This window comes from Crassostrea angulata, chromosome 1, assembly GCF_025612915.1.
Source record: "Crassostrea angulata isolate pt1a10 chromosome 1, ASM2561291v2, whole genome shotgun sequence".
Taxonomy (NCBI): domain Eukaryota; kingdom Metazoa; phylum Mollusca; class Bivalvia; order Ostreida; family Ostreidae; genus Magallana; species Magallana angulata.
In genome coordinates this window covers 20,145,472-20,169,595 of record NC_069111.1, presented here as the reverse complement: position 1 = coordinate 20,169,595, position 24,124 = coordinate 20,145,472, and the positions used below count along the sequence as shown (strand labels likewise).

The following is a 24,124-nucleotide window of genomic DNA, read 5'->3' as shown; positions in this document are numbered from 1 at the left end:
AAATGATATACATGTATTTGAATTTCTATGTGCTGTGTCAAATAAAATGACTTTGCGTTTGTATTTATTATATTTCCATGTAAAATTGTGGTAAAAAATATCATGGAATGACATTATATCAATTATTTACGCAAGAATATGACAGAAATGAAAATTTGAATTGACTGGAAAATTTGAACTAATCCATTTTTATTTTAATATGAGGTCCCTAGAAATTATATATTAAACTAATGCATTAAGTTTACATTCAATACAATGCGACAAAAAAAACCCCACAAAATGGTTCAAAATACATAATCTCCACCAGAAATTTCAAATGATGAGTTGAACTTTGTATTAGAGTAATGTACAAATCAATGTGTTCTCCATTACTTCATACTATGGCAATGATCATACAATTTCCGTTAGAAATGCTTACAGTAACGAAATCGATTCTTTATGATAATAGTAAAATGTTAAACTTCAAAACAAGTTGCTGGAAGTATATTAAAATTTACCAAAGTAGAACAACCAACTCTAATTTTCTTCTTTGTGGTGTGTTTTTATGTAAACAATCAATGATTCATACAACAATTATATTTTTTGCGGCCCATTTGACGCTTGCGTCAATATGATTTCTTGTATGTTTTAATTTTGATTTATTTGATCCAATATGATGCATTATCTTTTAAAAATTCAAAGTTTAAAAAAAAAAAGTTCTTCCTTATAATTACCAGTTGAAGATTATATTTTATCCTATGAAAAAGACACGATTTTTTAGTTAAAATTTTTTCTATTTCATAATGTTATAACACAAAATTGCAAATGCACCATTTCTAACTTCATAATTGGTTTTGAATATTTTAGATATACGATAAGAAATGTCATGGTGGTATCGAAACCACAATCTAAAAAGCCTAGTTATATAAGGTTTCATCAAGTCTGATGCTCTTTCAGTCATGACAAAGCGCGTTGTTTAAATGCTACTAGTATATCCGACTTTAGCCACGATTTACGGACTTGTATTTATTTCTAAAACGTTTAATTGTTGGGATACAAAATGATGTCTTTAATGTATAGCGGGTCCATCTCTCCACATTTTTGTTGATTAAAATTGGTTTATTTTCTATTAGACCTTACTTCATGGACTATGATAAAAATGTGGAACATACACCCACTCTATGAAAGAAAACGCATTGGAGCTCTAAAAAGGACACAATTTCGAGATTATGATACGCATTCTCCCGTTTAAATCAACATATTCTAAGTATTGAACATATACAAGGGTTACAAATCGGTGTATGTTGAATATACATTGTTTTGAATGATTATTTCATAAGACTTGACACATTAAAGGAACTAAAAACTCAATACTCTTACAAATGATAATGTGAGATTCTAATGGTTCCCCAAAAGATGGCAGTCAAAGAAAATAACTTATAAAGAATATTGACTCATATTTTATAAATATTTCGACCATTTTAAACAATGTATAAAGATTGTAATTTACTGTTATAAGTTAGATCCTTTTTGAATTGGTAAATCGAAATGTACGAGGGCTATTCATCAAATAGTGGGACGTTTGCTATAATCGGCAAAATGTGTACTTTCACTTTTATTTTATTCACATTCTCTTGAAAAAATCACCCTTACCTTTAACTCACTTATTAAACTTATAAAGTCTTTTTATCAGGCTTTGGTATACACCTTTGACTCTGAAAGAGGTATACCCCTCAGACACTGAAAAACTTGAAAACCTAGTGCAAAACGGAAATGAAAACGGCGGCAAAATAGCAATTTGTTCACTTTAGACAATAAAAAAAGTCGCATGATGAATTATCTGAATGATAGTCTAATTATTGCATTCTTTTTTTAAACAACTTGTCATGTGTGTATTTTGATGTGTGCACAGTAGCATTATTATGCAAGAGTTTGATTCCTCTCATTTCTGACTTTTGTCTTCTGATCTTGCAGTTTTTTGTATTATTAGATAACATTTTATGAATATACACATCTTTTGTAACACAAAACCCCCTTTTTTGGGGGGGGGGGGGGAGAGGGGATCAAAGCAACTACACTGTTACAATTAAAGAAAAATGCGTTCAGAACCGCCATTGTTTCTTTCCCGCGTTTTGCAATTGTAGGTTGTTTGCTTTGTATATATTAGTGAGCCATATTATATTTCCCGGTTACCTTTTCAGTTTAAGAAAAACGGAGACAAGTTTTGCCCCCTGTAATTATTTAATGTAGACGCCTTTATCACACTTTTAATTTGGAATTGCTTTTGATTTTGTACATCATTTAATATGTGGGGGGTCTATCTCGCATTATCTCACTGACAACTTTTCATCTTAAAGAACGCTACCCGATTAAATGTTTATTATTTTTGCAATTTGATTAAGAATTACTATTCCATATTTGTCAATGATGATTTTCGCTGCTGCGATTGATTTCTCATTGATAAGTTCATCTGAACTTTATTTATTTTACAACGATTGATAAACAAGTTCTACAACTTATAATAACATCTTTCGTTGGCACGGATGTTAGCGCGAGGGAGTGCCCGGAGAAAACCCACGTGTTCAGGCGGGCGACCACCATACCCTGTCACATACAACTACAGCCGATCACGGAGTCGACCTCGGATTGCAGCGGTGAGAAGCAAATTCATTGTCCACTGTTTGGACACTATTTAATAAATATGTATGAGTGCTGCAATGAAATAAAGTATATGATCACAATGATGAGGTCAATGATAAAAATCTAACATTTGTTCGTTTACGAAGATAGATTCTCTATAGCAAAGTTCTCCTTTGATATACTAATGATGCATATCTATTGACACATTGGTTAAATATTTGCACACAATTCGAGAACCGAATATATTTTAACAGGAAGTAGTAGAAAAATGGATATTTTGAATAAGTAGGAAATAGGAAGTGATCTTACAGCCCAAAACTCAATCAAAAGATTGAAGTAGGGCACTAACGATAAAACACTTTTTGTTATTGAATGTGTAATACTGTGACATATCTTCTGTCTGATTTAATTATTGCATGTGTAAAGACATGCATAAAACACATTCATAGAACCTATCTAATATTTATTTTTGGAGAAAAACAACTATTATTTGAGGAAGGAAATAAAAATTTCTCACCACATATATTTCAACAAGAATTGTGCAATGGGTTGGAGATCGTCTTTAGATCTGCTTCTGACAGTTTTTACTACTTGTGCCATCAAAGGTCAAGGTAAGAGTAAAACGAGTGATACGAGAGTTGTTATACTTTGTTTGGGTGGATTAAATAAACAGAATATATCATAATGCAGAAAGTTATGATATTCTCACATTTTCAATTTTACAGTCAGATTCAAAATTAGATTTTAGTCATTTATGCCATATTATCTAGTAAGGACAGCAATCTATATGTTTTGGCTATATACTGACAGACAGCAAACCATTTAAAACCTAAAAGAAAAAAAGTAAGAATATTTAATTAAACTCTAGCTGTGAACTGGCAAAGACGGTAATCACCATAGATATAAAAAAAAAAAACAATTAAAAAAACAGTAGTTATTTGTTATTTTTGTGTAATCCTCCTCCGTTTTTGTTTCCTGAGCTCGTTCAATAGCTAATGGATATTAACATTGAAAGATAGAAATTTGGGGACAATATCAAAAGGGCGCTGTTTAACCGCAAGAAGTTGAAAAGCATACATATCCCCCTTTATTAAAAACTAAGCAAAGGCGTCGAACTTTACATTTGTTGTCTCTCGTTTTGGAATTCTGTTTTTATACTGCACTTTTGCAGTACTGTTTTGTTTTAATAATTACATTTAAGAAAAGGTGAACTGTTTAAGAGCAGTTAACTATACAGGAAAAGTTATGTTTTATAGTATCTAAACGAGCCCATATTATATAAAAGTTGCTTACATGTTACATTTTGGGATCGATTATACTAAATATGATTTATATGTTGTATGCTGTATGAATTTTGGGCAGATAAATTAACTGTATTGTTCTTGTATGTGTATATCTTTTTACACATACATGCGAAAAAATTGGTCGTTAACTGCACCACCCAAATGCATAATTCAATAAACAATTTCATTTCCGTGTTTATTCCTATTGGTATTTTTGGCAGAGTCTGTAAATAACAAATACATGTCATATTGAGGGTATAACAATTATTACCGCTTTAAATAACAGATTCAGTACTGATGAAAGTAAAAAAGCCAAATAAACAAATAAACAGTAATTGTGTACACTCATGTTTACAAAATATGAATGAGCGTTTACATGTGAACTTACAAACGATCGTGCTCTAATTTTAACAACTCTGAGTTAAGCCGCACTGGTCATACCAATTAATTGATCCAAAACAAGTCATATAACACTTTTTCTTTTTGGATATGAAAAAAAAATCCTAAGAACTTCTAAAGTAAGAACTTCAAAGTAATATTTCATCAAAGATATTTATGAAATAGAATGTCCAGCTATTCAATGTTTGATGAATTACTACTATCAACTGATGAAGTAATGTACACTTTAATAACTCCTTCCATTGTTTCTCTGTGATGTATACAAAAACAAAAACCTTAAACACACACACACGTACACACACACACACACACACACACACACACACACACACACACACACACACACACACACACACACACACACACACACACACACACACACACACACACACACAGAACAACCATTGTTATAGATTAATTACTAGTACTTCTTAGTAACCCTTAATGCCGGGGAATTTGCATATGTTTATAAACTTATATTCTAATTCAGATGATCAAATGCCACCTAAAATCACGAGTATCTTCAACACTGAATACTTTTTCCCTCGAGATTTCATTTTGACAGATGCATTTTTTAGCTGCAGAGCACAGAATGGACATATTCGGTATGTGCGTGTGAAATGATTTAATAATATGTACAACCTGTTTATTACAAATCATTATTGTGCTTAAAATCTTTAAAACATTTCTCTGATATAATCTTATACATATTTATGATATTTTCTTTGAACATTTGCAGATATGAGTGGAATAAAGATGGCAATGCTGTACAAAATAGCCAGTTTGTATCAATTGACAAATCAACAGGAGCTCTTAAGTTTGTCAAGATGCAGAATGAAGACTACGGAACTTACCAATGCTTCGCTACAAATGATAACGGAACATCAATTTCAATGCCATTCAAAGTGAAAGAATCAAGTAAGTTTTATTTAACTTCATTTTAATGATAGCAGCTCATCATTTCTTTATTCTTTCATTTAAAAAAACATAAATTTTCTATTTTCATCACAGACTCCCTAATGTATCACATACTGTAAACGTATTACATTTAGCTGTATATTCTTTTTAGCGCGTTTGGCGGAATGCAGACTCTGCTTAATCAAGCACATCGCTAAAATACCATGCATATATATTTAAGAATAGTCACATTCAGGAATACGCTAATTCAAATCCTCGCCAACTTTTTCAAAAACTATTTATCGCCAAATATAGTACACGCCAAATGTAATACGTTTACAGTATATTGTTATTCCTGTTTTTGAACGTTATCATTTGTTGTTGTAGAAAACATTAAACTCTTTTTTTCAAACAAGTAATTAAACTGTTCCTATATTACGTGTATAGAAATCGTCATCTGCATGTTTCAGACATATAATTATGTATATCTAAAAGACTAAAACTATTAGTTTTGTGGGAAAGAAAAAAAAATCATGTATGTAACAATATTACTCTGTATTTCAAGCAGGCAAACTCAAGGCAGCTTGTTATGACCATTTGCGAGTCAAGGGTCCTGTCGTTGTCACATTGGTTATACAAATATATACTTTTTAAACCTTCTCTGTCATGCTAATATAGATTGGTAAAACGTAAGAATGTGTTAAGGAAACATTTTGGTTGTTTCCTTTTATTCATAAGAAAAAAAATATTTATTTTTCATTATAAAATATATTTATAAAATTAAACTGTTCATTTCATATTTTCATTTGTTCCTGTGTAAAGGAAAGTATAAGTTTTATTGTAAAATATATGTTATCAAATATTCTTCAATAGATGCATGCATAATAACCTGTTTTAAAAGCACAGAACGGTATTTCAGCTAATATATTTCTGTAGATCCTTCACATTGCTTTAATACTTTTCATTGACCAAATTCCCTCCTCTATCTGTTTCTGATAACTGTTCTCTTGGAATCAAAATATTTTTGCAGCATTGGGATCTTTTCCCAACAGTCAAATTAAAGAGGAACAATGTTTAGAATATCAACATTGCAAAGTTGTATGTCGGGACAAACCAAGTTGTTTTCCGGACTCAAAGTGTAGAGTGGAGTGGAAAATCGGAGAAGGGACTAAAACCAATGTTGAGATTAATAAACGTGTCGGGGTGGATGGAGAAGGTTTTGTATATTAAATTCAGTTGGTCACCTTTATTGTAACTGCGATTTTTGCACACTACTGTTTTAGTCTTGTTTTGTATTGTCTATTAAAAACCGTTATTATTTCTTATCACTTTGATAATATGTGAACTCGTGTTTTAGTAAGACATCCGAGTTTGTGACCATCTTTCTATTTGTATCAGTTAACTGTTGGTCGTCCTCTCATCGTAACCTTTTGAACAGCTCAGTTTTTCCTATAATAAACAATTCAATCTTGTCTTACTTTGGTGTAAAGCATACCCAAGAAAAGGGAAACTTAAATTGTCAAAAGTTTTCTCTGAATCTAACAATAGTTCACACACATCCCTCCCTATAACAATCTACCCAAATCACCAGTGAACCTGAGTAGTTAACGGATCTCTGTAACAAGACAAACCTTTTAAATATGCAGACCGAAATTGAACACAGAGATATTGCTTGATATGTTAGCTTAAGGTTAGTGTCGGGTATGTTTGGATAGGCCCCGAGTGTACCAAAAGCAGACCCATCTCTAATCCTAGGTTTATTCACTGTAAATGTCGATTGCTCATCTCAATTTCAAAAAGACACACCGAACGAACAAAGTATGCAATTAACTTTCAAACCTGTTAATCTTACAAATTTTGCCAATAAAACACGATGACTGATTTAAGTTTTTATGAAATGATTTTACCAGGAAAGCTTGATAAAATAAAAAATCTCATACCAGGAAGTCTGATAAAATGAGCATGTTAACTTGATTTCCTCTTTATTCGATAGTTTATAACTGTAAGAGTAATCAGTTAAAAATAAGTAGATATTTTTGTTTCTACGTTCAACTGTTTCTAATAGATGGAATATGCATGTAAATTTAAAGTAAATGCATTGTCATTACTATAGATTAGATAGATGAGGATTTTTGTAAAAGAATAAAAATTCAAAAAATCAATTTATAATCGACGGTTTACCTAATTTTAATATGCATCCATAATATACAAAATGGTTAAGTTTAATAACTTTATTTTTGGTTGCTAGGAAATTTACATTTTCTGTGGACAGACCACAATGACTGGACTGGTCAGCAGTATAGATGTGGTTTGTGGCAAGAACAACTGAAGATGTTGGTAGTTGGCAGTCAAACAAGATTAATAATCAACAGTAGGTTGTAAATGCGTTGATTCTATTTAAAGTTGACTTTTTGAAAAAAATTTTAACCAGCTTGTGAAACTTCAAAGAAATAATCTTTTCTTTTCTTTTTTTTTCTTTTCTTTTTTACACATAATTATTTTTAAACATACTAGTTCCAATACTCTTAAGGTAGTATGAAACATCTGTCGATATTAATGTGGTTTAAAGTACATTGTAAATAAAACGCTTTCACCTGTTTAGAATTTTAAATTTTACAATATTTTACCCCCCCCCGTTTTAAAATTTTTTGAAAAGGTAAAATGTTGAAAAGCCCAGGCGGGATTCGAACCCATGACTTACAGATCGATAGTGAATCTTCTCATCCACTACACATTCATGTTAGATAGCAATTTTGGGAAAGAACCTATTTATAAACTTATCCTTATTTAATTGTTTATTTCAAAACATGGAGGTGCCCCATACCACCAACAAAATTGAATGTAATCTTCATTAACTTAACTATGAGGTACATGTAACACAGAAATTTTAATTCATTTATTTAAGCATTGAATCGTTATTTTTTGAAAGATGTATACTCATAACTGCAGTGGTGTGTGCATACAAATTGAGTAACGCGCGCTGTCTGGTTAATACCTTAAAATTCCTATTTTATCCAAAGGGTAAGTTCATATTAATGGAAGAGCCACTGTAACAGCGCTAGCGTGAAATTTGATTTTCGCTTGTGACGTTGCAGTTTACAGCTTTCAGCGTTTGTGACGTTATAATAAATCATTTTAACCTTTGAGTACCCTGCGTGTATTACAGTGTTATAACTGCCGTAGCTTTCAACACACTTTACAAGCAAAAAAAATGTGGAATGTAAATATGAAGAAATGAAGTTTGAATAATTCAAGTTACAATATTACATGTACTTTTAACACACATCTCTTCATATTTAGATAAACGACTTGTTGAAATTTATTAGGCATAGAATTTGAAACCCGCAAATAAGTTTAACATATGTTAGGGTTATCTAATACTTATATGTATGGGCAATTACTTCAATTGACTGTACTGGTCCGCTGAGATAAATATCCATTACGTTATTGATCCCATTTCAAATAGAAATCAAAATCTTTTACGGTTAGCAATTTTTCAATTTTTATGGTTGTCTATCAGATACAAGAGCTGTTTCGGAAAAAGAGCCAATCCTGGTGTTAAAAGAAGATGGCAAAGCCCTGGTAGGGGGTAATGGCGTATTGAGGTGCATGTTCTCTGGCTAGTGAGTACACTTGAAGTTTGAATTCTCTAGATGAGAGGAAAGTACAAGTGTATTTGTGATGTTGTTATTCAATCGGTGTAAGGAAGTCATTTAAGTGGAAATGTTCATTTCATTTATCTGAAATGTCGACGTAGTATCCAAATATTACTTAATGAATTCACCTGTGAAATCATCATCTCTAAGCTGTTTAATTAAGATGTCTTCTCATGAAATTTCCAATATATACCTATAATTTGTAAATAATGACGATATAGAAATTATAACGAGGACTTTAGGATTTTAATTATATCGCAAAATTAAAGTCAACTTAGGATGTTTATTTGCAGCCCTGTGCCAGACATTGAATGGATTTCCCCTCAAAATACAATCATCAGAAATGTCTCTAACAAATATGAGATTATTGACAATGGTAGAGTACTGACAATCTTGAAAGCAGAACAAAAGGACGAAGGGGTTTACTATTGTAAAGGAAAGGGAAAAACAGAGTCTGGTCCTCAGAGCGTTAATTTGAATGTCACTTGTAGGATTTTTGTACCATTTCTTGAAAATTCTTTCAAAGTTTATACATTAATTTTCATTGAAAATTTTTTAATAAAATAGCAGATATATTTCTTTTTTCTATTTCTACAAGATCCCAAAGAATCTTGAAAGGTAATTTTTCTTTTTTTATTTGAATCTGCAGCGGCTCCTTTTCTGACTGGATATAATCAAATGCATGATGTGGTGGTAACTAAGGGTAAAGAAGTCTCATTTCGCTGTGAAGTTAAATCATTGTCTACAGAAATGCCACCTTCTCGGCCGATATGGAAGAAAAACGGAAAGAATCTGGATATTTATAGAGGTTGTATCAATTAGAAACACTTGGAAATTATAGAAAGTTTAAAGTATATATCTACATGTATACTTCCTGTAGGTTTTGAATGGAAGGCTGATAGTTGTATTTGCTACTTAATGAAATAGCTTAAACACTTCTAACATTTAAAGGCTTTTTCGTGAAAAATAATAAAATATTATTTTACAATAATATGCATGTAATGGGCCATTAGTGATGGATTTTTAAATGTGACTTAAATAACTCTTCGCTGGAAAAAAAAGTGTAATATTGCTTTCTTGTGTTTTATTTTTACAGGGAAATATATTATCAACGAGGATAACCAAGTGTTGACAGTTACTGATGTACAGAAGTCGGATACAGGGGTCTACCAGTGTATGTCAGAAAACAGTGAGGGGGTTCTACTGAAGGAGGCCATACTTAAGGTTATTGGTAAGTTAAGAATAAATGTAGAACAATGACTGGATATATTGAATGAAGATCTATTGTTTACACATCGTTAAAAGAATACACTTTTTGGTAAAATTCATTGCTTCATTAAATTATTTGTTGAGTGTAAGTTTTTCTTTTCTGAGCTAAAATCAATTAAGTTGGCAATCTAAGTTCATTAAAGATTAATTAAGAGAACATGCAAGTTCTTAAAACTGATCAGTTAAATCAACATCTACACAAAATAAAATTAGAACCAAACAACTACTAGTTATTAAATGGTGAGGCATTTATATTCTTAGATCCAATAACAATCCGAGAGCGTCCTCTGGAAAGCTACACGATTGTGCCGGGGGACGTACTGAACCTAGCGGTAGTCGCTGATACTGATCCCTCTCTCACTCTGCAGTACAAATGGATGTTTACTGACCATCAAGGCAACGAAAAGGAAATAGAAACCAATAAGTATTGGAGTATCTCACGACCTGTTCAGAACAATTTGACCATTGATTTAAGGCAAATTACAGATCCGAGTATTCTCTTTTCTCTAACAGGGTACTATAGCGTAATAGTATACCACAAATATGACCAAAAACGTATTTATTTTACCGTGCAAACTGACATTATCACAATGGAAACAGACGTTATTCCTACAACAGGTTAGAGCAATACACCCTTTTTATTAGCTCATTTGTATAACTATTTAGGTGATGATTTTTTCTCTCTCTCAGTCTGCTCTTTTTGTTTGAAATGCCAATTTATCTAAACGAGAATACACAATTGTGAATAGATCAAGACATCGACGTTTTTCAATTTAATCATAATGATGATAAAATTGAACACTGTCCATTTTAAAAATACAGCTGTACCTCAGAAACCTATCGATCAACACACCTATCCGGACACCATCATCTACATCGTTGTATCCACTGAAACCTTCATTATAATCATTGAAATCATCATCATCGTATCGTTCCTTAATCGAAGAAAACACGGCAGATTTCGTTATAGTGAGTGTATTTGTATCTAATTTAAGGTTAGGATCTAGTAAATGAAAAGAGCCTACAGGTTTATTAAATTCAAGATGTAAGTTCTTTTAATGGTGCTTCATAAAAATAAATTTGTTTGATATGGTGTGTCTTAAATAATTTGTACACAGATTAACTGATGTTGTTTTAAGGTGTCAATTTTAATAAAATATGATGGAAATAAGTAATAACAAATCTCTAAGTTTTGTCAATTTTTGAATTATGAAGTAGAATGTTCAAAGTCTCTCCAAAAAACGACATTATACAAGCTCTTAATCTACTCTTAAAAATATGTCAAATTAGATATTGGCCCAGGGATTACTTTTCCCATATTTAAATGAAGAATTTCAAAAAGAATGTCAATTCGTAAAGTACGGGAAAAAGATTCATCAAATGAATTAGAACGTCATAATGGTTCTAGCACCAAACAGACTAACTTGAAGCATTAACCTTCAAGAATTTGCTCGTTTTCATACAAATGAGAGAAGTCTGTGGATATGAATTATGGTTAAAATTCTCTTTGCTGTGGTACAGTTTATGATCACTAATGGATAATTTGAACTGTTTTGTTATACCGGTATGTAAATAATCAAATCACAGATAATGAATTTAGAATTAGTAATCGTATATAAATTGTCGTTTACGGTGTGCATTTTACCACGTAGACTAATTATGTCACAATTTATTTTAGAAAATAAGAAAAAAGTGCCCCCCAGATATGACATTGAAACGAGACAATTGTAATGGTTACCAGGACATCCAAACGACATAATCATCAAAAGAAATATAACATTAATTATGGCTGGCTCAAATTGTTTTGATTTGTCAGAAAGAAAGAAAAAACAATCAATTACAGTTTGTAGTAAATAAGTTTTCTAAGTTTGAATTTTCTGCTGATTGACTTAATATTTACGTCAAGCACATTAGGTGATCTGATCGAAAGAATATTTGAATCCGGCTAAACTATGCATCATAGTACTGTCGCATTTTACTGCATGTGTAAGGATCAATTACATCTTGCACATACATGTAAATATTTTGGAAATATATAAATATACATTATAAACAAAGTGGTTCATCAAATAAGCTATGTTTTCCTGAGTTAGATATGGTTCTATAGTTTCTCAAGTTAGCTATGTTTATATGGTTTTTCAAGTAAGCATCTATGGATTTTATTGTGTTCACAATTTAAAGTATACATGTATATACGTTCGTGAAATTAAATAAACAAGTGGTAAATCTTGTGACTTCTTTTCTTCGATAACCATTTAATGTTGTGCATCGACTCGGCATATAAAATTTATGAGAACAGTTGCTCAATGAATAATAAGTTAGCCACAGTTAATGATAGTTTTGTAAATCTTGCTTATGGTTCATATGGTTATAAACCTTCAGACCATTATTCTTATGCCTTTCATGTACATATACATGTGCATGTACAAGTTAATAACATACATGTACCGTATATCAGGTTTTTTCCGCGGGCGTCCGATTTCCGCTTTGTTCGCGGTTATTTTCGAATCGCGGAAATTAAATCAGCGTAAATTTGATACAAAGTTTTGTGTTTGTAATACAGTTCTCTCTTTCCATTAACAATAAACAGGCAAGTAAAAGTACAGTTAACTGTGTTTAGTTAGTTTTGTAAGGGATAAAAATTGCGAGATCGGAGGGCAAGCGCCAGGTAACAGGTATCTAAGCCTGGATGTTTATTTCATGATCCATTTACAAGCTAATTAATGTGACCACGTTCCTTCGTAAACCCGTTGTCTAATTATACTTGAGCTACAGGTTAATGTAACTATACATGATATGATAAGAGATATCTGATTGTTTTGATATCTGATAATAATAATTGGTAATTATTTCACATTGTTTTTAAAACAGTGAAAATTTGATTTGCGTAAATTTGATATGCTGTTATAGGTTCTGATTCGCGGAAAAAACATGACACGGACAAAACCTGATAAATGGTTTCTCATTTTCAAATATTTTCACATAAACTTAAATGATTAAGACTTATCCTCAAAAATTGTCATAAAACAATCTAAAGTTGTAACTGTAAAATAAAAAAAGCACTGATGAAACTATATGTTACAGTAATTGTTGTATGGTACAATATTGGTAAGTTAGCTTGTTATTATATTGCATAATCTTGTTTTGATATATGTAGTTGTGGAAGAAAAAAAACGTAATCAGCAAAGGAAGGAAAGATATTGATACTGTCCATATCATTAAACATAATTATTGTATCCCAGACAATCAATGAATTGTAGACTTTATCTTGTCTTTTCCTTAAAGACTTTCATCTGTACCGTCCATGGGCAAGGTAAAGCAAACACTGATGACTTTTAAAACTACCCTTTTTTCTGAATAATTCAAACGGGCTGCATTTGTACATATTGTTTTTAAATTCTGTAATGTTAATTCCAATGAAATGTCGTGTTAAATTCTCATTGTATATGTTGTAGAAAACGCACTATTTTTTGTACAATGAAATACATTATATGAATAATTAAAGATTTACAAAGCTGTAAGTAGTTAGCTCTTCAGTTTCACATGAAGTTATTTTTTCCCGAGTTTTGTAATTCTTGACTGACTTACAACAATTTGTTTTAGATAAAAGTCAAATGCTTCCGAAAATGATTAGTGTCTTCAACAATGAATACTTCTTTCCAGGGGATTCCATACTGGTTGATTCTTCATTTAAGTGTCAATCCGAAAATAGCCAGATTTAGTAAGTGTACGAATGCTGATTATCGTAACTAAACTAGAGTTTGTCAAACATCTTTCATCAAAATGCTAATATTCATTTATCTTGATAAGATATTTTGCATTATTCAAACAAACATTAGATAGTTAGAAGTTGGTAGCGATATTTTATAGAAGACATTTAGGTTACACAGACATTCTATTTGCATGAAATATACTACGTCAATCATTCCACAAGGAGTTGAATACGCATGGATATTGCAAGACTTATGATAGAACGACTCAATAACACATGTACGACTTGGTATAGCTACCAACGACATTATCAAACCATGACTTACATATAAAATATTAAATATATTAAAACATATTTGTGACATGCAGATAAATTCCAATATACACTGACAGGCTTTTGCAGGGTACATCTAAAATATCAAAATGTTTACATTGCAGGAATAGAAACTCTTTTGCTCGTTGCTCGAACATGTTTAACATGGTAATAACATGGTAATAATTGTGTATAGGTTAATCTCTTAAAAATAATTTCACAGATATGTGTGGAAAAAAGATGGAGTAATTGTAGAGAATACCCAGTTTATTCCAGTAGACAATTCAACAGGAATTCTTAGATTTGTCAAGATACAGACAGTCGCTTCTAATACATATGGAACCTCACTTTCAACGGCCTTTAAATTGAAGGAATCAAGTTAGTTGACATACGTTGTATCATATTTAAATCTAATTAACCCATTATTGCTATTCGTGAATTTTCTTTGTCTATAATTTGTGTGTTAGTAATGTTCGAAATTGTAACTATTTATTTTCAGTGTTAGGAATATTTCCTATCGACGATATTCAAGAGGTACAATGTAAACAATTAGAGCATTGTAAAATCCAGTGTCGTGGGAAGCCAACCTGTTTGCCAGACTCACAGTGTAGAGTGGAGTGGAAAAGCGGAGTAGGAACCAAAACTAATGTTGAGATAACCAAATGAGTTGGAGTGGATGGAAATGGTTTGTTTAAATAAGAGTGGTGTAAATACAAAATTTACAAAATACACCTAAATACCACCCGTTTAAAATTGAATATTACAATGGAATATAGTATCTTCCTTTTCTTGCGATATTTTATAAACTTACAAAAATAATGATAAAATCTGATCTAGTTTTATTGATAACAGTATTTTAACATGTCTGTGAGAACAATACTGCAATACTGGTTGCGTACACCTTAAGTAGGTGCAATTTCTCGTGAATGTTTATTCACTATGGGAACATACTGAAATATATAATAGGAGGAAAAATAAACACTCATCAATAAAACATAATTTTAATTTTTTTTAAAGAAGTGCTTTTTATATTTGACAATGTGTTTTTATATTTACTCATAATCAGCTTATTCAATTTCGAAAAAGATATCTTTTACTTTATAATTTCATGATTAAGTATTTTCTATTGGATATTCTGGGATTAAGTTATGTCTAATATAAGCAGCAATAAAACAGTTGTTATGTGGTTTCGTCTATATATACACATGTATACAACTCTTCTTTTTTTTTTTATCACAAATGCAGTGTGATAAAAATTATGTTTTTTCTTACAGTATCTTTTTTGTATAACAACGTCTGACTAACACAGTAATTAAAAAGAAACTATTACCTTTTGATTTTGCTTGGAAGGTGATCTCCATTTTCTGTGGACGGACACTGACTTGACCGGTTTACAGTATAAGTGTGGGATGTGGATGGAACAGCTGAAGACGTTAATGATTGGCAGCCAAACGAGTCTAAAAATTCAAAGTAAGTGAGAGAATTAATTGTTTCAAACAAGCAGCGATCTTTTGTACTAAGACTTCAATGATTCCCCGAAGAAAGTGTGCACTCCGTCAATTACCCCCGAAGTGACGTGTGTCACTTTTGTGTCTATCTAGGAAAAAAAAAAAGGTCAGTAAATTTAACTCCATACCCTTTTGTATATATTTGTAGTATTGGTTATAAGGTTAAATTTTTATAACGGATTGAATGACAACTATTTATTATCATAAATTATATGCAGTGGTTTGATAAGTCACATATAGTTATGACTTATGCTATTGTGAATTTTTTTCACTGGTGCCAACTATCTGTTAACTGGTGTTAAGATTAATTTAAAAAAACCCCAAAACTATACCTTAGATGAATTCTTGATAATCTGTATTAAAATCTTTTGTACCTATCATATTCCCTAGGTTTTATTTTAGATTCGATAGCAGTTGAATTTATAGAACCCACCTTAGTATTAAAAAAAGATGATAAAGCTCTTGTTGTGGGAAAGGGTGTTCTGAGATGCTTATTTTCTGGATAGTAAGTTTTTTAGTGTTGACGTAATACTAATAAATTATGTAGTTAATGATTTAATTATGGTTTATCAGTAGATAAAAAATAAAAAAAACATTATGCCAAGAAAAAAACAAGAGAAAAGAAAAAAAATGTTTATATTGCAGTCCTGTCCCAGATATTGAATGGATGTCTTTAGGCAAATATACAACCATCAAAAACACCACAGGCAAATATATCATCAGTGACAGTGGGATATACTTAGTGGAAGTTTTCTTTAATAAACCTGAAAGTTTTTGTGAAAATTGATGAAACAATTCAAACCAAGCTCAAACTATTATTTTAAGAAAACTTGTACCTACGGTCATAACAGCTGAAGCTTTTAGGTTACAACAAATAGGATCATGAAAGTGCTTTACAGTATTCTCTCTATTTAAAATTCTTTGTATAAATTTGGTATGATATTTAGCACGACAGTTGCATCGTTTAATACTTCTGTTCACTTAGCTTAAATCTCTTTTGCAAGTAGATATTAACAACAACAATGAGCGTTCTTTTGAAAAAAAAACATGGTTGTGGGCTAATTCACTATACTTTTTGAAAATTTCGGTGTGTGAACGAAAATTCGTATCAATATCTTCCTAGAATTCTGCTTGTTGCAATATTTGAATCCTTAATTTGATCCTGTTGCATTTTCAATTATACATGAAAGTACTAAATCATGAGTTCCCGCATTGGTGTTAATTTGGTGTTCACAACTTACTCTTTTAAAAAATAATCTAAATTTGAAGCTTATTCAAATTGGTCGACTTATTCTGTAAATCAGAATTACAAACATAGATGTTTTAATCGACTGATTTATCATAAATCATTCTTGTTTATATTGTCTAGGGAGGTACATCTAAAGCAAGAACAGCAAAGTGTTGACCCTAACTAGCGCACAGAAGTCGGATATAGGGGTTTACCAGTGTATGTCAGAAAACAGTGAGGGGATGCTACTGAAGGAAGCCATACTTAAAGTTATAGGTAGTTTGCCAAAAATAATCATCATTGACAGCTTCTTTATAAAGACTGTTGTACTTATTATTATTGATTTTTTAAGAAAACCATATGATACCAGGTTTTTAGCTCACCTGAGCTGAAAGCTCAAGTGAGCTATTCTTATCACATTTTGTCCGTCGTCCGTCTGTCCGTCTGTCTGTCCGTCTGTAAACTTTTTACATTTTGAACTTCTTCTCTAAAACCGCTTATCCAATTTCAACCAAATTTGGCACAAAGCATCCTTATGTGAGGGCGAATATAATTTGCAAAAATAAAAGTCCGATCTGTATTCAAAGCGGAGAAAACCTTGAAACTGTAGAAAAAGGGGGGTGCATTTTTAAAAATCTTCTTCTCAAGAACTACTGATTCCAATTCAACGTAGTTTAGCATAAATTATCCTTATGGGAAGGAAAATATAAATGGCAAAAATTAAGTGCTAATTCTGTTTCAAATCTGAGTTATTACGAAAATAATAATAAAGGAAATGCGTGTTTCAATCAGTTCAATAGCTTTGGGTTCGGCATCCGGTAATCCGGCATCCGGTAAAATGGGTAGGCAAGACTAGGTCTGGGCAAAACAAAGATTGGCAGTTATTAATCTGCCAATCTCATTAAAATTTCAGGATATTTGATGGACAAGTATATTTGTATTCGCTGTAAATATTGCTGCAAAATAATGCGTATTTGGAATTGACGATTGTCGATCTGCCTTGGCCTATATTTTGCCACGGCCTATTTTACCTAGACTCGTATTCCATACTTCTAAAACGAGGTTCTTTGTTTAAAGCAGCCATGACATTATACGAAAAAGGGTCGATCTGACTATGATGAATTTGCTTGTTGTGCAACAGTTCGCGTATGAAGAGAAAGTTTTGAAACATGCAAAATATATTGTTGCCGATTTTGTGAAGTAAATTGAGGCTAAATATTTCAATGCGTTGACAGTTTTCACACATGACGTTGGTGTTAGCTTGTTCCGATTTTCGTTTCGTTTTCATTATTTCTGCTTGTAACCTGGGAACTATCGTCTGTATTATTTCGTGATTTTTACGTATCAAATCAAACAGAGACTTTGGTAAATCAAACAGTTAACTGTTTACCTGCGCAAATTAAGCAAAATCTGATGTATCAAAAAATAATGAAATACAATTCATTCTATCGGTAATTCGATCGGCATTATCTTTTGCGTAATGGTAGATTAAATTAATGCAATAGGTTTTGTTGCGATGCTCGGCATTTTCTCGAGTTTATTCAGTTTAAATAAAGTTTGACATTGCTGACGGAAATATGTAGGTATATACATGTATATATATATGATTCATTTCGAAAAAATAAATTGTGTTCTTTATTTGTTATAGTGAATGTTTCTTGTGTTTAATTGTTTTCAATTTCTATTTACTAACCATATTTGAGTGTTAAGCTTCAAATTATAAGCAAGATACAGAGATTTGCTCACAATTCTATGTTTGTACACAGATCTTAAAAACTAAAGATTAAAAAAGTAAAAAAATTGTCAATATTTATTAAGAAAATTTTCAAAGTCTGTTCGTTCAGAAACCAACTTTAACATCTTATTGTATTGTAAACTTAACATTTTTTCGGCATTATTACTCCCACTGTACATGTGATCCTTCACTGTGTTTGTGTACATTTGTATAAACTGATTTTGAACCTTAAATACCAGTGAACTGGTCTTGAGTGAGTAAAAGAATATAAAATCTTAGGCCATTCTTTTTTTCCATTTTAAATGCTGAATAGGAAATACCAAGTTAAAAATCATAAGCTGAATGTAATAAACTCATGTGAACAAAATATGAATCAAACCTAGGCGAACTGTGAGCTCTGTATCTTGCTTATAATTCGACAATTGACGCTGAAATTTTGGTTGAACATTAGAAAATCTCTATGAATTAGAGTATGTTAAATACTTGTACAAACAAAATAAAAGAATGATACTGTGAAATCATTAGATTTCGTGGTGGCTCATATTTCGTGGAATTCGCGGGTACCTCTCATCCACGAAAAACATCCTTCACGAATTGATGAATTAGGGTAATAAAGTCATATTCCCTTTTGTAGATATATATGAATACACAAAATTACGTCCCCACGAACCTGTAAAATTTAAGTCATCCACGAAAATTGGCCCCCACGAAATTTAATGATTCCACAGTATTCTGTATAATTATATCTACTCTCTGGGGCCCTCTCTTTATACAATAAATAATGTGAAATCTACATCAATTTTGATAGTTTTTCAGACACGAGTAAATAAAAACGACATCTTTAAAACAGTTTCCATATTTCTGACACATTTCTGTTGCGGGGATAAAGTAATTATCGTTATTCCTAAGAATATCACAGCGGAAAATTATCCTGGTTTGTACGCGAAGTAAATAACAGTCATTTAATTATAATGGAGAAGACAAATAAAATTTTTGAATGTTTTTAATTTGAGGAATTGAGCACATTGAGGTTCAATTTTCTTCTTCACATCTATACATGTAGGGTTTTTAAAATAAAAAACAATAGTTATTATTTTTTTTAATACAATAACTAGTAAGTACTGAATAGTTGATGAAAAAAATGTACCTATATGCTCTCATATATTTTGATCGCTTTACAAAGTGGGGGGGGGGGGCAGAACGAAAATATAGGGATTTGTAAGTTAACAACTTAACAGTATACCTCTACCAAATGTTTAGTTTGAAATCTTGCGTAGAATTTTCTTATTCTGGTAAAAAATAGTATTTCATGAAGGTACAATGTCAAAGATTACATATATACAAAAATAAGTGTAAAATTCGAATACTTTACAATATTTATTTTTTGTTTTTCTACCGAGGGACCATAGTGCACAATATCATTTGAACGCCCATTGTTGCTCAGGTGAGCGATGTGGCCCCATGGGCCTCTTGTTATAAGTTTGATAAAGATATAATCACATCACGCTCTAGTGGAAAATAATTTTGAAGTTTCCGTCGAATAAGATCGTTGTCAAACTAAATTCTTAAAATATGTAAATGGAGAAAACATGCCTTTTTCGAAAAAAAAAAAAAGAACTACAAAAGCCTAACATAGAGTGGCCATTATCTGTTTTTTGAGATTTCAAGATAATCACTCATTTCTCTCTGTAATGTTTATTGTTATTTACATTTATATACATGGAAGCTACATACAATTTTTTAACTCAACGATTTCTCACAAAATTTGGAACATACATGTATTTAATTACGACAAAAAAAATTACCCCATGAACTTGAAAGATTTAACAATAAACAGTGAATCTATTGAGGAAGTGTTGATAGTTTTTGTTTACTTTAGATCCAATTATAGTCCGAGAGCGCCCGCTGGATTAGTACAAAATTGCGCCAGGGGATATACTGAATCTAGCAGTGGTCGCGGACACTGATCCCTCTCTAACTCTGCAGTACAAAAGGATGTTTATTGACCACCAAGGCAACGAAAGCGAAATCAAAAGTAACGAGTATTGGAAGTTTTCGTGGCCTATAAATAAACGCAGAAACAGTTAACAATTGATGTGAGCAATGTTACAAATGCTAGCATTCTAGTTTCTCTTGCGGGTTACTACTATTCAGCGTGAAAATATACCACAACTATGATTAGAAAGTTATTAACATTACCGTGGAGACAGACGTCTTTTCTACTACAGATATTAGTAATAATTATGACAGTAGTAATCTCAACTACTACGTTTTAACTCGTTTTGATAACTTTGTTATTCCTAAATGTTTTTTTTTCTTTAAACAAATTTATGAGAGTTTAAATGCTAGATAATACATCCTTCATGCTCCTTAGTTTTACCTAGTCAAGCGCACTTGTTTTTAAATGACCAAAAATATAAGATAATCATCATCAAAAGAAACAGCATGAATTTAGGAGGCATGATATTATATTTGGTTTTTTAAATATACCAATGGATTAATAAAACATCTTTTCAAAAACAGAAGCATTAAACAGAAATGATTTAAAATCATTTCTGTTAGGTTGGAAGTATGGGACTATCATGGTGTTAGAGATTATTACTTTCTTAGTTTCAGATTGTCCAAATACAAACACTGCTCAACAAACCAATTCAAACGCCTCTATCTGCATTGTTATAGTCGCCATATTCTTCCTTTATTAGTAAGTGAGTATTATGTAACGTATCCGAAAAATCCCCCAAATCATATCAGATTGTGAAAATTCAAACTTTTAAATTTTGGAATAAAATTATTTGTTTCGATACAAATCCCGATCGGATATAATTATTTGAAACAGATTGATTAATATTATCAAAGATGAAATACAGAAAACAAAACAAATTTGGGGAATCGTCCAATGTAAAACAACTACACACTATTTTATTTTAAGTTTTATTTGGCGATGATTGGCCATGGTTCCTTAAAAAATGTGGGAGCCAGGCATCAATTCTTGCCTTGGGTGAATTTTTTGAAAGATGACTGATGCATGTACAGAATGACGTTACAAGTTTGGCTTATAGCCCAAACTTTAAGGCCGAAGGTAAGGTAATACCAGGAGGCGCAGGTTATTGTGGGATTAATAGTTGTGAAATATGTGCCTAGATTTATTAGTTGATAATGAAATAATTAAAATGGCAATATGATGAAATCTAAACACGATTTCCCGTTGATAAATGGATTTAAGTCTGATTAGTTAAATCGTATGAAAGTAAAATAATCCTGGGTCTAAAATACAACCGTAATGAAGCCACATGAGCATTAAAAATCTACACTTTACGGTTTCGAAGAAAGTTATGACGTAAAAAATAATTTGCACTAATTTCAGTGGACAAGACAGAAGTTGCCAGTGGACATGACTAAATAATGAACTGAAATAAAGCTGTCACCTGGACCTTTTAAAGGCTTAAGTTTCACTAATATACATATGCGTCAACAAACTGTTTTGTATCGCTTTTGTCAGGAAGCAATAGATGGTAAATTCAGTGTTTGTTGCAAAGACTTGGTGTATTATCGCTTTATACGCATGATTTACATCTTTCTAATGTAGTCAGATTGGTATTTTAAAAGTGGAAAATGATTAGATGGACCAAATTCTGTGCATCAAAAATATCAAGCTGATGAAGCTTTGAATTACTTTCATAAATATAAAAAAAAATGTTTTTACATGTCAATTATTTCTTCATTGAAAATGATATTCAATAGTTTAAGTATGTATTCCAAATGCAGTTCTTGTGTTTGGCATTTGCAAGTTGTATTTCAAATAGAAATCTGTTTAACAGAATTGAACTTAAGTTGAACTAAAACTTTTATAGATGTAACTTATAATTTCCAACGAGCAAAATGATTTTTTTAATTGATTCAATAATATATAGGTTTTAAGTCGGCAAAATTTCGGCAAAAGACTTTCCTAAGTGAACATATATAAATCAGTACAAATAGATAATCAAATCAGATTGTAATATAATTTACTACAGCATTTTCGTTATATAAGTAAACATTCCCTTTTGAATCAGCTTATCTGTTGTACATCGATATTCGATAAGTCACCTGATTTAAAATTTCATTGTTTCGACAAGCCTTTTTTGTTCTTTTTTTAACGAGTGCTGTTTTCAATGTCAAAAGACGCTGTTTTGGTTGCCATAAGACCATGAGATACCTTTTTTTTTTGTTAAATGCTTTGTACTTTTCAGCAAAGTGATTTCTTACAAATAAGATTCTAGAAATAATTAATAAATGAGTCTGCTTTGTATACATTCTTGATACATGTATGTGTTGATATATTCACCATTTTATAAAAAAGTTCACTATCAGCTGTTTTAAATTAAAATAAAGCTAACCATATTAAACCACGCTTTACATAAATTATTGTAAACGTTTGCCAATAATTTTGTATCAATCGTTGTGTACAATTCAATTATCATCAATAGAAGAACAGACAACAAGAAGTGTTTTGGTTTTTTTTTATCTTAAAGGGGATATCAGCCTATCTTATACACATGTGGACCAAACTTTGAACATTTGTTTAACTGATTTGTTAATACATGTAAAAAAAAAGTGACCAAAGTTGCTGTCAAGAAATAAAAAGAGCAATTAATATGAGGCTTTACATTATGTATTGTATGCAAATTGCGTTCACAAGAACAAAATAATGCCTTAAAGTTTTTAATCACTTGAAACTGTGCAGCAACGGACTTATATTGAAGAATTATAATGTTAGAATGTTATAAAAGGTCATTTGTGTTTACTTTACAACCATTTATTGAGAAACAGGTTGAAACTTGTCCCTTTATGTTGTAGAAATGTTGTAGAAATGTCTCAAAATTGGGAACTCTATTGTTATCAGTCTGCATGTAATCTCCTTTTAGAATAAGAAAATCCAGTCTTTACTTAAAGCTCATGGTCTAATGAGGTACATTGACATTAAATTTTTTGAAATAATATATGTCGATTTGAAAAAAATCTGTGTTGAATGTTACAGACATTTAAATACCAGTCCCGAGTTTGCTTTTCAGATCTGTATTAATAACTTAATTTCTGTTAAAGAAGTGGAAAAAGTGTCTAAAACATTAATTGGCTTAAACAGAAAATATTTATTTTTTAATTAAAAATAATCTTAATATACCTTCATAAAAACAGACAAAAATATCTCGTGCCGACTGATGTAGCTTCTAAGACCCATTTTAAGAATATTGTTTTATTTAATGTTTTGATTACATATCTTTGTGAAGAAATATATATTCATAATATGAAAATAATATTTTGATTTCAATTTGATGCATTCAAAAACAAATAAAACCTAAACTTTGCATGCTAATGCATTGTTCATTTTGGGGGGTTATTTTAATAATTTATTTTCGAATACTAGTACAGCAAGTTTCATGCATTTCGTTACGCCTTATAGGAATCGAAAATACCTTTCAACATAGTAGCCCTAATGTTGCAATCCTTTTGTTTGCTTTCAAATAAT

The 24,124-nt window shown here is 31.1% G+C and overlaps 1 protein-coding gene and 1 pseudogene across 1 annotated transcript; both read left to right on the top strand.

Moving 5' to 3' along the window:
• Positions 1-2,936: 2,936 nt before the first annotated feature.
• LOC128165040 (neural cell adhesion molecule L1-like) lies at positions 2,937-12,552 on the top strand. Its single transcript, XM_052829241.1, has 12 exons — positions 2,937-3,230; positions 4,792-4,906; positions 5,041-5,219; positions 6,229-6,414; positions 7,447-7,569; positions 8,719-8,821; positions 9,148-9,341; positions 9,504-9,662; positions 9,951-10,085; positions 10,385-10,741; positions 10,946-11,092; positions 11,802-12,552. Exons 1-12 carry the CDS (start codon positions 3,164-3,166, stop codon positions 11,852-11,854), a joined length of 1,818 nt encoding a protein of 605 aa, XP_052685201.1. The 5' UTR covers positions 2,937-3,163; the 3' UTR covers positions 11,855-12,552.
• A 588-nt stretch (positions 12,553-13,140) lies between these two features.
• Positions 13,141-22,017, top strand: LOC128191640 (contactin-5-like; annotated as a pseudogene).
• Positions 22,018-24,124: the final 2,107 nt, after the last annotated feature.